Here is a 17870-nt window from a genome sequence, read left to right as displayed (position 1 = left end):
CATTAACATTTTATCCTGGAGGCCTTCTGCAGTACTTGTCTTGCTCAAGTCTTGACCTTTGCCATGTGTCTTGCACTTTTTTTGTGTTGCAACTGGCAGATTTTAGTGAAAGTACTGTACTTCTTGAGGCTTAAGACAAGGAACAGGATTTACAACAGTGTTTCCATTTTTTTCTTTTTCATGTTGCCCAACACTTCAGTGACTGAGCATGAGTTTAAATGTGATTTAGGCTAGAGATTACTCTTACCTGAGGCTCAGTCTTCATATTTTTTTTAGCTGTTTCTTTTAGATATTGATTTCTGAGCCTATTATCAGCTGTTTTTGGTGCAGAACTTTTTATAAGAATATATGCATACAAACCAATTCATGATTGTAAGTCTTACCATGCAGATATTTGAAAGAAACTCTCAGCATGTTGGGAAAAAATTCAAATGCATTAAACCAAGTTTATACGAGTGTGAAAATTTGGGGATATTATCCTATACTGCAGCAGCTTGATTTAATTTTCTTCACTGGCATGAATAGGACTTCTGAGCTTGTCACCAGTGCATCGTTGTATTCAGAGGAAGGGACTGCTGTCAACTGAACATTAATGCAAACATGTCAGAGGCAGTGCTTTTAAATAATAAATCTAAGCATATGTTACATTCATTTTGCTAGCCCAGTTTAAAAGTTATTCTGCACTTATTTAAACATATTTTTTCCTACTTTTGAGCCATATTTGTATGTTTATAATTAGCTTTGATGGTTACTTTGTAAGAATCCACGACCTTTAGTTTCAGAGCTGTTAATATTTACGAGTAGTTAATTGCAGTAAAATTACTGTGGTCAAGACTTTGCAGTATAGTACAGTACTGTGAACATACAGTACACTTGTTGAGAGAAGGTTCCTTAGAGGATGTATTATGATTATTTTGCTTATCTGGTGATCTTATCTATGGTTATTTACCATATAAACATAGTTTATGTAAAGTCTCAGTTCAATCAATGATAACATACAAGTGCAACAAAGTAAATTATTACAATGACAGTAAGACCAGCATAGAAAAGCTGGAAGTGTTATGCAAGCATTTTGTAACGCTAAAAACAAAATGAAATAGTACGAACTAGAAGAATGAGGAATTGCACTGTTACAGTACACCTTTGTGTATATAAAGGCACAATGTCAACACCCTGTAGATTTGTGAGCCTTATTTGGAGTTCTTAGTATCAAGTTACACTACATTGAAAAACACTAGTGTGATAATGAAGGATGTACAGAAGTAATAAATCTAGTTCCAGTTAATGGTACATTTTCTGCGTTAGGTAAGGGACTTGATTATCAAGAAAAGTAACATTCACCCATTTAAATTTGTGATTATTTTTAATGTATTACATTTATTTGTTTTCTGCATGAATGTTGCAATGAATAACTAAACTTTTAGCTCCACGCCTTACAATGAATTCCAATGTGCTGGTAAGCTGATAAAGACTTTTTAAACCAACACTGAAGAACTGAGTTCAGCAAAAGGCTTTGATTTCAGTATGTATGAAAAAGATCTCAAACCAGCAATACTGTCCCATCCATCCGGCCGTTTTCTGTCCTCCCCTTTCAATTCAGGGTTGCGGGAGCTTAACCTGGCAAGCAGTCAACACAAGGCAAGGTACACCCTGGATGGGACGCCAGTCCATCACAGGGCACACACAGACACAAACACGCACGCACTCGCACCAGGGGCAGTTTTCCCAGAAGCCAATAAACCCAAATGTCCTTGGACTGTGGGAGTAAACTGGAGCACCCAGAGGAAACCCAGACAAGCTCAGGGAGAACATACAAACTCAACGCAGATAGCACTCTAGGTCCGGAGTCAATCCCAGTGAGCCATTGCTTTAATTCTGCAGTTCTGCTAACTACTGCCCCATCGTGCCACTCACAATATTGCCCCCTGGTCTTGTGACGTATTGAAAAGCTTTACACCTGAAGCAAGCCTGATTGTGCCTGATAAAGAAGAATACTTAACCAGCAGGTCCAAACTGCGTCACCGTGACCAAATAGAATCCAGTGCACAAACAAAGCTGGAAGCCTGGCAGCCTTAATAGCAGTGAGAAATCGGCACCTCTGCCAACCAGATGCATAATAAAGAAGAAATTAGAGGAAGGAAGTAAAAGAAACTTCATTGTGGTGTGATTCTATTAAATTACATTGAACAGGAAATAAATTACAGCTATAAGATTGCTAGCGCCGTCATACTCGAGCTGCTGGTAGATTAAAAAAATATACTGGAGCCAGCAAGCAACAGAATACTGGCCATACCTGCAGTGCCAAGATTACTAGACAACCTGCGTTTCCAAGCACATGACAGATGTCAGGGGACCACTTGCCATTATATCGCAGTCAACATCTTCATGACTCCTGATTAGCAATCTGAATATTGTAGATGCAAACCCATAATCACTGAGATAACACCAGTGCCCCTTCGTTTTTCAGGGTGACTGATTTGCGTATTAAATCGTCATAATTTTAAAATTAAAGCAACCGGTCACCAGTCAGTGGTTTACATTGACATCTACTTGTGAAACATTTGCATTTCAGATTGTTCTGAACTAGGGTTTTTATAGTTATATTTATTGCTCTAGGGTACCTTTATTTTCAATCTTCTGGTGTTACATGATCTGTGATTACAGATTCTGGCACATTGGTCTTTTTCTCAGAACATATCCTTTTTACTTCACAATCTCAGTCATTTGTTGCTTAGAATTTGCTTAAAGATGTTTGCCTAAATATACACTATGATTATACATCTTTGATAAAAAATAAGACAACATGAAAAATCAATTAGCAGCCTTTCCTTCAAGATTCCACTTAAAAACTAGATGCTCGTGGTAAAGGGAGTATTGTTTATCATTATTTATTATAATTATGACTTCATACACATCTCCATTCTTTTCCAATGAATATTGTCTCCTGCATCAGCTGGCTAAATTTTCAACCATAAACCAACATTAAGTGATGAACTGCAGTACAAGTTAAACAGGCTCTGAGATTAGTGATCAGCACCTTCTGTGAATGGTGCGTGAGGGCACAGATAAGGAGACAAAATACAAAATGTTTAGTTAAATGAAAAGAAGATTGCCTCGTTTAGCAGGTATCACATTTTTTAACTTAGAAATACAGTCGGATAAGGGTAAATTTAAAGGGATGTTATAAGCTAAAATATGTGGTTGTTATTTAATTGTTAGACTTTAAAAACCATTTAGTCCCAGCGTAAACTGATTGACTTTATTTTACTTTACTGAGCTGGTGTTTGTGGTATGTCCTGTTTAAATACCAGCGGCTTAAAAAGTATGGAAGTTAACACTGGAAATTATAGGAACAATAATTTGGTGAATGGGTGAATATATAATGCAGCTCGCATACATTATAATTAATAGATTAATAGCTTTTGTCTAAAAATCAAATATGACCGTATACTGCATTATATAGACTTACCATATCATTGATTTTCAGGTGGCCAATCGGAAACACTGCCTCAAGGCCAATATAAACATAAGCAATGGGACCTTTAAAGTGTTTTAACAGTGGTTGGTACTGTGGTGTTTGGGAAGGAGCAAGGAATCTAGGCTTTAACTAACAGGCTACTCCCTATTGAAAGATTGCTGCCCAGCCTTATGTTTGTCAGTGCTGTTTGTAAAACTCGTAGTGGGCTCTGTGAAACTGGTGCTGACAATAAAAAGAGTTTAGGTAGCAGGCTCAAAACTAAAAAAATGTTCCCCCAATTTGTTAAATACTTCTCGGAAAGTAACCATCATCGGCAGCCTAAGATGGATGGATCTGTCAAAATGTTTCCGTTTGCCCACCGGTTTATCCAATACTGGGTTGTGGGGGATCTGGGGCCTATTCCAGCAAGCAACAGACGCAAGGCGGGGATACAACCTGGACAGGACGCCAGTCTATTGCAGGGTACACCCTGCCACAAACACACACATACTCACATCAGGGCCAGTTTTCCCAGAAGCCACTTAACCCAGTACGTTTTTTTACTTTGGGGGTTAAAACCTGTGGGAACACGGGGGAGAACAGACATACTCTATACAGATAGCACCTCAGGTCCCAGCTCTGTAAAGCAGAACCACTGCTCCACTGTGTCCTCCCATTTTGACAGTCGTTAATTAAATAATGTGAACGTAGAACACTGTTTATGCAACATTGTGTATTCGTTACAAATGCAGAACTGCCTATAAAGATATAAGACAGCTGTTGGGGATTACACAGAGGGAAGCTTAGAAGGCCATTGGTAGTGTAGTACATTTTTACTTGTACTGCTGTTTATGCAGACTATTTGCATCAGTAACCAGAGGAATTTATTAACTTATTGCACACCAGGCCTTGGTGCCACCAGTGTTTGTTAACATGCAAAGAGGTATTCCTATATATAAAGTGAACCCTTCTCCAACAGGAACTCTTGATCCACAGAAAATCAATACGAGCAAATATCTGTTGAACACCAAACATTTGACTATGTGTGGTCATATGCTTACCGCCCAAAGTAGTGTGGTTTACGTTTTATATGGGCTCTATGATCTTCAATAATTTCTTCAACATTCTTGCACCTTTGTACACTATCCTTTCTCTCTTGTCTTGTGTACACTGCTACTGTGCAACGTTCGGACAAGTTGTGTTTGCCATTTTGGACTTTTATTTGGGTTAATATTATCCAAAGCAGTATGGTTTCCTGTATATGCTCTAGGATGGAGCATGTAGAGATCAATTTACTCTTAAGCAGTACAATGACTTTTTTTTATTTCAGCTTTTGCTTTAATTTTTGGTAATTTGGATTTTTTGCACAAATAGGGAAAGCATGGAGGGATTTCTTTTTGGGTTTTATGTCAGGCTTTAGGTTGTACAAACTGTGGCCAGATATGGTGTTTCTGTAGACTTATTTGAACGCTGCATGTGTATTAAATTTGCTCTCAAATTAAAGGGTTGTGGGAGTAGAGAACAAGCTACCTAACCAATCAGTTCTTGTAACTGATACAACAGCTTCTCATCCAGGCACTTCTTGAAAGATCCTTGGATCAACAAACTATTACCTGCCATACAGCCCTGATAGACCAAATGGCTTCCTTGCATTTGTGACTTTTATGTTCTTTTATCTTTATCATATTACGACTGCTGGTTTGGCAGTTTGGTAAAGATCTTGGATACTAACCCCCCCAAAAAAGAAAATTAATTGGACAAGCCTATCCAAAGAACCGTTGAAATGGCAAATACGCAGGAGAATAAATGGACGAAAACTTGTGCGGGGAATTTTGCGTCTCTTCAGATTTTACAACGGTACAAATCTGTTTTGATCAGATGTGAAACTCGGATGTATGTCGTGGTAAAGAAACCTTTGCAAGGCTTTGTTTAGTCGTCATTCTTATCAGAAGAATCTGTGTCCCTTCAGAAGGGGTGATATTTTTGTTGGCTGAGCAGCTGTACTACAAGGGCTTGATGGGCGCAGGCCCAGCAAGATGTCCGGTGACATTATCTGGTGATGAAAAGGGTGGACGAAGGCAGAGGAGCTCCAGCCACCGTCTTCTCTCTAGGTAATGGTTATTTGCGACTTAGTTAAGTTGCTCATATGGTCTAGGAGTACAGGATGTATGAATCTGTGTAGAGTGTCGTGCCACGTTTGATGAACACAGAAACAACACTTACTGTAGACCACAAATGTGTGCCTGATATCAGGCAGCAGTCCTGAAAATTACTACCTGGGCTGTCGGCAACCAAGACAGGATGGGACAGTCCCAAGCTTCATCCTGAGTGTACCTAACAAGGTGTGAGCTACACCCTTTTTGAAGTTCTGGTGTGAATGCTTTGAGATCTGGACACACGCTGCAAAGACCCAGCTACCCTTATCATGTTCTTTCGTAAATAGCCTTTCTCTTTACAGTGGTTGTGAATGTCCTTACTGGGATGGAGTTTATTCTGCGTTTCCTGGTATTGTGCAGTTAAGGCCAAAATTGAAAGAAGTTTACTTTGCATCTTTAGGAGGGATGTTATCAGGCTTCTCCTCCACTTGTATCAATAGAGCATGTAAGTGGGTGAATTTGAGCTCTGTGCCTCGTGCTTTCACTTGCAATACATTAGGTTAATGTGTAAAAATGGGAAAATTGCTCGCTTGACATCCTTCTTCAGTGTTCCACTTTCTTAATTATCTCTAGTCACTTGGTCTCTTGTACAAGTAACACTTTCATTTTAATCTCATCTTATTGCATGAGTTGATGTTTTTTTGGATTCAACAGATGTTTTAGGAATTTTCACTTTTGATGCTTAAATTACAGTGTCGGTTTAATGAAGTCCAAGGACTGTTTGAATTGCTACTACATTGGGAGTTTTGTCTCTAATTTGTAAATGCTAGTGTTGTCTTTTTAGGCCAACAACTATGTAAAATGTATTGTTATATTTTAATATACAGTATAAAACATAAAGTAGGACACCTTTTACCTGCAGATAGTCTTTCTAACAATGTTGATATTGTTTTATGCTGATTTTTATATTTACTACGACCCGTAAACTCTGCCATGCTGTGAAACTGTCTAGCTGGTGAAAATACCTAATTAATTGTGGTGTTTTTAAAAATACAATACAATACAATACAGCTGCAGGAAGAAACTGAGGTCAAAATAAGAAACTGCTGTCCCAGAATAAAAAACTGTCTTTTAAAACCTGCAGCACTTCGTCTACTGCTACAAAGATTTAAGTTAAACCTCACACCGGGCAATACTGAAACGAATTCCCTGAATGTACTGGTGTCTGTCTCTTGATGAGAAGGGCTTTGTTTCTTTTAGATCTGTGGACACACAGCAGCACACTGTAGCCAGATTTCCCTGGTTCAGTGTCCACTCACTGTTTTACAAATAAAACTGAAGCCTGGATCGATTATAAAAGCTCCTTAGCAAGACTGATACAGTCAGTTTCAAAATGTGGTCTGTGTTTGTTATTAGGAAAACAGGAGTTTGATACAGCAAGTGTTTGGGATTCATTTGTTTCTAATGCAAGGCCAGGAAGAAAAGTCTGGAAACATTAAACAGTATAATGTGTCTTGTTTTGCAGTTATACAAGTGCGGACAATACAGTAGAGTGTGTAGGTATTTTTTGTTTTGGTGAGTCCCAAAAGAACTGTACAGACATTACAATTGTAACTGTGGCATACAGAAACAGGAATGGGTTTGTTTGACCTTGGTTATTCCTTTTTCCAGTAACGGAGTGGGGAGATGACGTGAAGCCTATTTCAGAAGAAGAAGCCATGGTAATTGTCAACCATCAAGCAACGGGTGATGTGTGCACCCTAATGATGTGCCTACAGGACAAGGGAATGGTAGGTTTTAAGTCAGTATTCATGCTTCTCACTGCCTCTTCCTTGGCTTTGGGCTCTGTCAGAGTTACAGAATCACTCACAGGTGCATCTGTGCTGTAGCCACAATTCTTGCATTTTTACTCTATAAAAAAGTATGTGCTTACCTGCAAGATAAAGCAAACAGTTTTAATCCATGTACAGCAGTGTGTTTGTGTCCGTATTCAGCAGTGCCCTTAAGTGCTACTTACATTTGTTACAGACTTTTAAAGGGTGTTTCTTTTCTTGAATACGTTCTTTGTGCATTTAGGGTGTGTACAAGTCATTTAGAGTAAGTTCCCATTTGTTTGCACTTAATTGCAACCACCACTTATTTAATTATTCCTCTTTCTACTTCTGGATTATGCACAATGACTGTTTAAAAATTATCATCATTGCAGTTATTAAATAGGTTAAATATGATGTCTGGTTCCAGTACTTTAAGTCTGCAACTTAGGGGTCACATAAAATGTCTTGGGAATGGTTTGAGAACTAGATTTTGATTGTAAACTGGTTGATCTGATTTATTTAAGAACTTTTACGAACCACAGAAATTCAGGCCTTAGCTGTAAAGCTTCATTGAATTAGTGTAATAGCTTAGAGAGTGAGTCAATGTCTTCAATGACAATGAGCCCCAGGAACTAGGCTTTTTTTTCTGCACCTGTGGTGCTTATGCAGAAGTGCAGGAAAAGTCGTTTCTTCTAGTCTCCGAAAGACAGAGCCTGGAATTGGCTCACAAACTGGAATTGAACCCATTTAAAATTGAAGACGGCCATTTGTTTGCAATCAATAGTTCACTTAATGTAATTAACTGCAGGCAGGGAATTGAAGTGCATATCCTTCTACTGTAAATAAGCCAGAATCCCCTGTACAGTATATTTGCTAACGCAGAGCATAAACACTTACCTTTTTATTACTAGGATCTATTTTTTCTTCTCTATGTTTATATCTGAATATGAGTATGACAAGTTCAGTACTACAACACTACAGTATTTCTGCTCTAGATTTCCTTCTTATGTGGGTGAAATTTACAATGTGTCAACTAAACAACAAACAAGAAAGTATCACAACAATGTGCAATTGTGTCATATTTCATATAACGTTTCAGTAGTGGCAGTATAAACCATAATTAGCAGTGAGACTTTGTAACAAGAAGAAACTTCTACTATAACCTCTACTATAATCTAACATAGGGAAAAAAACTTTGTATTCCTGTAAATGGCAATTTTTTATCCTTTCTGTTTTCTTTTGACTTCTTTAAATAAATGACGTCCATTAAGCACAATTTACAGACTCCAGGAGAAGATTTTTTTGTAAAATGCCCAGTTTCATCGTCTAAAAGGATAGAGCAACACAGACATTGTACGGGTTGATGATTCCTCTGTGAAGAACACAAATATATGATTTTTTTGTAAACAAGTAATAGGTTTATTCCATGCTGAAAAAAAAGAAAGAGAAGAAGGCTCCACGGCCGGAACGTTGTGTTCTCTTTCTTCTTTTTTTCAGCATGGAATAAACCTATTACTTGTTCCTTTGCAGCCTACGCATGCTGACACAGCTACCCACCTGAACTACTATGTTTTTTTGTTGTGTGTTTATATTTATGAACCAAAACCTCTGCTATTCTGCCGTGAAAATGTATAGCTGGTGAAAATACAAGATGGTATGCAGCTACAGGGATAATCTGCAAAGATGTCAAGATATGAAACTGCCGTCCAGATTAAAAGATGTCTTTTAAAAATGCAGCACTCCTTCCACTCTAAGTGATACTTTAAGTTAACAAACTTTAAATCAAGCAATACTGAAGCAAATTCTCTGGTATGTGTCTGTTTCTTGATAAGTAGGGCTTTGTTTCTTTAACGTCTGCAGACAAACAAAGTACCACATTGCAGCCAGATATCCCAGCTTGGGTCCCTACTCACTCCTGCTCCTCTTACAGTATTAAAGCTCTCTGTGAAGAGCGGGCACCAGCAGCCAACAGTACTTGAGCGTTTCAGACTCCATTCTGTTGCACCTCTGATCCCGGTTACTTAATTTAACTAATTATTTGCATAAGACGTCATGTTTTTATATCTTTATCATTTGCTAATTTAAATGTACCTGCGCAACTTCCAAGTCTGCCCAAAGGCTGGAACCTTCTATCGCTGATACAGCAACTGAATTTGCCTCGCTGCTGAAAGACAATTTTTAGGGGCTCAAGACTCTATATGGTGAAGAAACAAGGCACAAACTGCACACAACAAATGTAATTATCAGCTGATTAAGCACTGGGGTCCTGATTCCGCATCACCATTACAAAATGAAACAAAGATAATGCACTTTGATGACTGAATTGAAGAAGCAATCATCTCATCCACTAGGGATTACTAATTGCAACTAGTAAGAAGTTTTCATTGGAATATGGATTTTATAGGAGTTGTATCCTAGTGTACGGGAACAAAAAATCCTTTTCTCCCTTCATGTGCCTGAATTATCTTCTTATTCCTCTACGAAGTAACAAGCCTCCACTGAAGGAAACTCTTCCCCTTGCCCATTTCATTTGAAAAGAGATGCGTGTTTGTGTTTTTTTATTCATCACTGAACACATCTTACCGGGGCTTTAAATGCCTTTTAATCAGACTGGCATGTGTTTTCAGGAATTTAAAGTTGAACGAAATTTGCAAATGCTCCCAGTAAAAACTAAACAACCACTCATCTGAAAACCTTTCCTGCCACAGATGGTGGCAATGGAAGACTACCTTTGTGGTGGTGGTGGGGGTGTCGCTAATCCCTTGTTCTCTCTTTTAGGTGGTCCGAAAGATGATGTGGTTAATGGACCATATATTCAAATACACAAATTTTGGCCTTGTGTCTTTAATCCATGGCGATTTCTTTATAAGACAGGTAAGGTATCGGCTTTCTTGGTGCTGTGCTTGGGCAAAATCCCTTAATCGTGTGGCCAGCAGGTGTAAGAGAGTAGAACTGCAGGTGGACCAGACCTGAAATTTCAAAGTGGGAATCTGCCATTTTACATGTGAACCTGTGTGGAGAATGAGCGCATCTCTCAGGACTTACTTACAAGACTAAGTGATAGATTCCAGGCCTCGAGAACCGGATGGTTATGCCAGCCTTTTCTTAAAATTTGCCCTGGATAGGAACGATGTTCTGGAAGGGCGATGAGCTTGCGATGTGCAAGCCATTTACGATTTGTGGAAAAAAATTAAGCAACAGCAATAGTATCCTTACAGAACTGTCCTGAGGATTTCAAGGCTGGCCTCAAATGCAATGTTGTGGACCTTCCCTCTTTGTGTTGCCAGTGGGAACTTATGTAAAGTCCACTGTGGGTGTGTACGCTGTCTCTGGTGGGGGTGTCTCACACGCCTCTCAGGAAAGGCACTGGCACAGCTCCTGCTGTTGCTAAGCAGTGGGAGTGTAACGGCACCCTGCTCTCTCACATTCCTTATGAGCCGACTTGACATGCTTCACATGCCTGGTGTATTTCTCTGCCACTATAAGCTGTTGCATCTCTTGTCTGCTTTCCTTTTGTCCACACTCTTTCATTTTTGTTCTCTGTTTTTCTGTCTTTCTCAGTCCTAGTCCCAACACCCTCTGCCACTGTCTCTCCTCAGTATATCACCAAGCTTTTGTTTTATCAAGTAACATGATGGAAATTACAGAACTTTTACTACCTATTACCATCTACTACATTATTTTATTTTTAAAAAAGTCCCCGTTACAAGGATGGTGTAAAGCTTTTTTCCAAAGTTTGCGTCTGTTTGTGAAAAGCCTTTTGCTGAAGAATCCTCATTTATTTGTTACATTTGCTGCTGTAGCCAAAAATCGAGTGTTCATAACCGTAGCCAGAGCACTTTTCGTTTGACACCAATAAAGGAGTGGTACCCGGTAGGGAGCTGGTCTCACAGACTGTGCCTTTGCCTGCAGGGTAAAGCACACCGGGATAAGCAGCTGAGCTTCCTCAAGGATCATTTAGACAAGTACTACCACAGCCGGGACCGCAAGTGGATTGTTCTCTTTCCGGAAGGGGGCTTTCTGCGGAAACGGAGAGAAACCAGCCAGTCTTTTGCCAAGAAGAACAACCTGCCCTCCCTGGTGCATGTCACCCTGCCCAGACTGGGAGCCACCCAGGTCATCCTGAAGACCCTGGGGCCGCAGCAAGAGAATGGCAGCCTGGGGGCGGGAGACGCCAGCAGAACAGGTTCCTGCAAAAACCCTTTTTGAACACTTTTGTCGATACAGATGATTGTTAAAGAATGGTTTGCCTCTATGTAAAAATATACTGGGCCTCACAAGAAACATCACTTATAACGACAAAAAAATTAGGAAGTTATCAGGCGATTGAAACCTTTTGGTTGCAGGTACATGGACATTTTCTCAAATGGACATGACATAAAGGAATTTTTGTTGACAAATATTTGCCGTCAACATGAGGTGTCCTGTGAACTCTGTCCCATTATTCTCATTATAATTATTCCCATGGGAAGCATGTGTCCCTTCGCTGGTGCCATGTTGTCCCACCTCATCCATCGAATGGGGCTCAGGTCTGGCGAGTGGGGCATCTTCATCATAGTAGTCACATTCTCACCTTATAAGAAAGTCATTAGGTGAGCAGCAAGTGGACGTGTTACTTATTTGACTTGGAAATCACTGCAAAACAGTAAGCGGAACCAGTTTATGCAGTGAAAAAATAAATAAATTAATGCTGCTAATCAATTGATGCAAATATACCCAAACACACAAATCCTGACTGATAATTCTTTGATTAACAGCAATGTAGATTATGTCCCTTGAAGACCAAAGGATAAATGATAAAGGCTGTAAAATTTAACTACGTTTGAATACCACGGCTTGCCTTTCAAGATTTTGCAGTGTTCCAGACATGCCCTAAACGTTGCCTTAAACGCTTATGGTTCACTAGGGATCTGTATTCCTGATGGGTAGCATACTTCCACAAGCAGCATTAAAAACGCTTGCGGTTATCTCTAGCAGTAATGTCCTATCATCCTTCTTAAGACTCAGTGACTCCCCTAGTATATATCTACTAATGACCAATCAAAATAAGATATTGCTATGGGATTCTCAGCCTGAAAGCAGACCCTTATTAAACCTCCTTTGAGAGCAAAGCTCACTGAACCTTGGCTTATTGTGCCAATTTATTTGACTTCATAATACACGCAAGTGAAATGCTCTCTTTTTTTAAAGTTAGAATCTTGTCTAAAGCTTAAGATCTTGTACTGACTTTGTTGAATTGAGCTTGGAGTTTATCGTGCATTTCCATATGCTGCACAACAAAACCTTCCTTAGGCGTAATCATCTGGTATAACACGCATAAAAAACTCTTGCTAGAATCATACAGTGTGGTGGAGGATTGGAAGTAACCAGCATACTAGACTGCTTGGAGAAAAGGACTAAATGATTTTGTGTTAAATCACTTCATTAATTATTTTTTTCCGACTTGAATACTTACATTTATGTTAATCCACATTTGCATTCAATCAGCTTGACATGACAGTAAAGATAAGAAAATTAACCATTACCCTAACCCTTTTGCAGTTTGTAAAAATGCTTTAAATTGCTGTTTATTAGTAATTATTATGTCTCGCATCTTTCTTTTGGATTCTGGTCATTTTCTATAGCCTCAGCTTTCTCTTTCTGTAGGGTTTGCTTAGTCTTAGTTTGCCAAATGGCTTTCTGCTGCCCCGTCAGAAGCAGATAAATAACATGGTGTGGAAAATGTGGATCTTCACAAGCATTTTGGATCAATGCTAGTCAGTATTGTTTCTTGGTGGTTTGTGACTGCATCTGGGGGCAAAGTGAAATTTCCATTTTTTCTTGAATGAAAGTGAGCTCTGCATTGACCCTAGGATTTACTTTGTCTTGCCAGTTATGTGAGGACTTGCTTCAGTCACTATCTCCGCTCTGCTTCTTGGCAGCTACTTGTAGAAAGAGAAGATGATACTAAGGCACTCAACACTTCAAGCCACTGCTGTGTTCAAAAAGCAGCCTTCATTTATTGATTAGTATCAAATTAATTCATGTCCATTTCTGTATTTGTCAGTAGTACCATAATAGAGTACTAGGAGCTCAATATCAGGGTGAGCTGATAAGAGTCTCTGCCAGTCAGGTGGAAGTCAGGTAAAAGCAAATAAGCAAACCTTTTTTAAACAGGGGTAAACATATTATAAACGTTCCTCATTAAATTTTTAGCATGTACTAATTGCTTTATGTCTTAATGTTTAAGACCTCTGTGGTCACACATTCATGAAATATGGACGTTTCTAAGCACTCAGCTTAGAAGGCCACCAAAACAGTAATCGGAGGCCTTTTTTTAAAGCAGTGATGAAACCAAATTAGGTTTGGCGGAGCTGTTTGAGAAGACCAGGCATGTAATTTGGGTGTAATGTACATAAGCAGTGATCTGTCTAGATTAAAACTTTAGTTCATGTGGTCTGGACCAGGAAACCCTTAAAGATAGTGCTCTACAATGTGCTCTCTAAACCTGATAGTAACCACAATGCGCTACAGTCAATTATACAGTAGTTACATATTCTGTGAACACGACTGGACAAAAGGAAGACACAGTGGTTAGAATTACCCTGGGTTCTGTTCTGCACCTGGGGTGCTATCTGCATGGAGTTTGCATGTTCTCTCTATGTTCATGTGGGTTTTTACCAAGTATTTTGGTTTCATCTCATGGTCCAAGAACAAACCTGTAGGTTAATTGGTTTCTGGGAAAATTGGCCCTGGTGTGAGTGTGGTTGTGTTTGTGACTGTCTGCCCTGGGATTGACTGCCATCCTGTCCAGGATGTATCACCCTTTTCACCCATTGCTTGCTGGGATAGGCTTTGTCTCCCCTGTGACCCTGATCACATACCCTGGATGGATATGGTTAGAAAATGTATGAACTGTGGACCAAAGGCTGCTGTGTTGTTGTATGACTTTACTGGCACAATGTATTAATTGGAACAGTAAGTTGTATGAGCTTTTTATTGGCTAATCAGAATCAATCGACAGAATAATAGGCAGTATGCACGCAGTTTCAAAATATACAATAATTAGTTTTATTGATATGAACAAAAATGCATATTAAACCAACACAAAACAACAAGAATACTAATAATAATACTTGAAACAATCTGCCTGGACTATAAAATGGTGGCTTGTTTACTTGAGTTACCACAATTCAAAAATATATCGGGATTAGAAAGCGATACAAACATATAAGGATTAAACAATTCTAATTGGTTACAATTTCTTACTCATGAATAGGTATTCAACATTCAGAAACTCAGAGATGAGTCAATACTTTTACTAATGCGAATTCACTGGTATCAAAATGTGTTTAGGATAAGATAGTCCTCGAGATCGATAACATTGAATACTAATTTATACTCATCCAACAACAATGGATTCTTGGAACTCCCCTGCAGAAAGAGAGAAGGCTGCTGATGGTGAGGGAGAGAGTTCTGTTGGCACATTGTTGGCAGACAGTTCTCCAGGAGGGACTTCATTGTCAGTGCTGAGCTAAACCAGATTGTCAATGTTCGTGCCCAAAGTCAGAATGTGGTCCAGGCAAGTCAGACAGGTGGGGAGAAACTCTGTTTGTCTCCAGGCATAGCTGATACTTTCATAATATAAGTGTATGTGGAAGACCTTGGGCAGAATTCTGTTTTACATATGTGCTCTCTGTTAACCAGTCTTTTCTGACAAAAGTTTGCCAAGTTTCCAGTCTTTGAGTGAGAGCGAGAGTGAGAGCAAGCGCAGAAAGTTGTGCAGTTCTTTTTAACCCACAAACTTACATTTGGTGGTTGAAGAACCTGCAGGTTCTTCATTGTGTGGTCAGCTTTCGGATAATTAACTGTGACCTGCAGTTTAAGATCATCTTCCAGACAGTCTGTTAACATGAACTGTCCCAGGAAGTGTTGCTCATCAAGAAGCCTGTTTCTCCTGCCTTCTTCCCAAAGCCACCAAGAGCCCTTTTTTAAATCCTTTGCAACTTTTATTTCTGTAGTTAATTAAATAAGAATTGCTGCTTCACTGCCATCTAACTGCAGTCTTCTTTGCATTAAATCATAACTTTTGGAAGCTTTTAAAGTTGAACCTTTTCTAGTTTCTTTGTGAACAAAGAAGACAAATGCCATTTCCATTTTGTGTAACTTGAACATTGAGCATCCAAAGAAACTTGTCACTCATAATAGTAACAGATTCATAAAGCTATTAATTCTCAAGAAACTTTTTTGCAGGTACATGGACATTTCGTTAGATGTGCCAGAGGTGAATCAAATATGTCACCCCAGAGTGTCTATTATGAAAGTTATAAGCTAGTAGTTTGTGTGACCTTCACTGGAAGCAGTACAATCTGCGACACCTGCTTTGGATCAGGTTGCATGTGGGAGTACAGTATATGCCTTTCCTCTTGTAGAGCTTGGAAAAACATGCGCGTTTTTCCTGGATGCTGAGCCTAAGATGCCACACCTCATTCCAGCACATCCCACCAAGGAAAGCTGTTGTTACATAAGTAGCACGAGGACTTGTGTTGTCCAGTTGGAATGTGGTCGTGTAAATATGAGACCATATGAAGAACAGGAAGTAAGGTCTCAGGATTTGATAAGTGTAGCTCTGTGTAGTCAGGTTGTCATCAACCACTGAAAATGGAGTTCTATGGTGACTAGATACTCCTAGTCAGACCATCAGAGATGTGCTTCCCTTTTACTCTCGGTGAAGTGTCATGACTCGTAAACCCAATGATAGAATGAGGCTTGTCTTTGATGGACTGTGAAGTCTTGGTTCTAACATTCCAGACGTCAAGTCACATTCTTCCGACTTATCCCAGCTTTCCACTTAAAAGCTGCACAGAGCCATTGTTCTGTTGGGTAGTGGAATATACTGGTTTCTTCTTTTGTTTTATTTTCTTCCCAGGCTTGGCATTCAACAGATTACCTGTTGAATCAACTATGCCCAGTCAGCTTTATCCTGTCAGTGCACTATTTTTCCATAATGTCAGAGGGTAGTAGGCTTGGAAAGAACTGTGGGACTGTGGAACTTAGTTTTCAAAGAGTTTTGTGAGAAACTTTGGTTTCAGGGAGAAATACATTATGGTGTAAACATCTTAGCTGCCCAGTGTTTATAATAATGGACTTAAGAAATCAGTTGCTAAGAGTAGGGCTGGGCGATATGGCCAAAAACATTATCACGGTAAACATTTTCATATCAGTCGATATCGATAATTATCACGATAAATGTCAAATCATTATTTCTTTCAAGTTTAAAGGCAGATTTTTTCTCCTGAGTGAAAGTTGAAGAAAAAAGATAGTTAATTGGTAAATTAAACAACTCTTTATTTTAAGAACACAACAAACACTTGCCAAACAGCAGAAACATTAAACAAATCTGAGGTAGAGAGTATTCAAGTATTTTTTTATGTCCAAATATGCATGAGTAAAATTTACAAAATAAATATCTTAATAGAAAAATTAAATACTACAGTGTGATAAAACACACATACAAGATGGCTCAGACAGACTGCAAAGTTTAAAGTGCTCTGTTTTATGTCTGATAGTAAAAAGCCAAAATATCTCCAAATTACCGAAGTTGAATGACCTTTTCTGTCAACGATGTCATCGTCCTTCGAGCTGGTCGTTGGCAGCACTACATTTGCTTCAGTGTCGCTCATTTCTCCACTCTAACTACAATCCTGTCAGCCACCACCGTGTGGGTAAACAACACCACGTTAGCTGCCCAGTCTGCAACATGCACTCAGACTCGTGCAGTATTTTGTGCGCATGCGCATGTCATGCGAAAAGCATAAACAAATATATCAAACATTTATCGAACGTTTGTTAAAATTATATCGCGGAAATTTATGTCGCGATAATTATCGTTATTGAATTATCGCCCAGCACTAGCTAAGAGTATAGGTTTGTATTGTGTTTTAATATTCTATAAATAAACTGCACTGTTTTATACTTTACAGTTGTAAATGTCTGTGTTTTCCTGAGACCCTGCCTATATAACACATCACTTGCAATGGTACTCAAACACCCTTATGTGTCACACTAGGAAGACGGGTTTATAGTTTATAGTTTTGGTATTTGGCATTCACATTTTGGCATTTTGGCATTTCCAGTCTCTCACTTTTGTTTGTAGAGATTTGCAAGTTGTGCAAGAGCAAGCTTTTTCCTTGTTCAGGAAATCATTATAAAGTAACATGTCCATCTCTTGCTTAAGGTTCAGGTGTGGGTTATCCTTGAAAGGTTGTTGTGCATTATGTGTGTGTGTTACGGTATATTATGATATTAAGCCATTTGTTGGCGAAGAGCTGGGTAACATGAGGTTTTATACATGTTGGATAAAATAAGACTATTGATTGTCACCCTTAATACATGTGATATTTGTTTTAGTCCTGGAATTGGGACCTCCTGATAATGATGAACAAGCTTATATGAATATGTGTTATGTGAGAACATGATTGAAACGTTTAATTTGCAATAGAAAGGGCAATGGTAAAAAAAAAG

The 17870-nt window shown here is 39.0% G+C and overlaps 1 protein-coding gene across 5 annotated transcripts in view; it reads left to right on the top strand.

Moving 5' to 3' along the window:
* The window catches only part of lpgat1 (lysophosphatidylglycerol acyltransferase 1), a 77389-nt gene that overhangs the window by 18878 nt on the left and 40641 nt on the right, over nucleotides 1–17870 (top strand). For all 5 annotated transcript variants that reach the window (XM_088625482.1, XM_088625480.1, XM_088625481.1 and 2 more), the window contains 3 exons: nucleotides 7225–7343; nucleotides 10146–10241; nucleotides 11280–11553. In XM_088625482.1, the coding sequence (XP_088481608.1) occupies nucleotides 7225–7343; nucleotides 10146–10241; nucleotides 11280–11553 (489 nt within the window). The remainder of the gene's footprint in view (nucleotides 1–7224; nucleotides 7344–10145; nucleotides 10242–11279; nucleotides 11554–17870) is intronic.

This window comes from Lepisosteus platostomus, chromosome 3 (assembly GCF_059453375.1).
Source record: "Lepisosteus platostomus isolate fLepPlt1 chromosome 3, fLepPlt1.hap1, whole genome shotgun sequence".
In the NCBI taxonomy this organism is placed as follows: Eukaryota; Metazoa; Chordata; class Actinopteri; order Semionotiformes; family Lepisosteidae; genus Lepisosteus; species Lepisosteus platostomus.
This window is presented reverse-complemented; position numbering and strand designations above follow the sequence as displayed.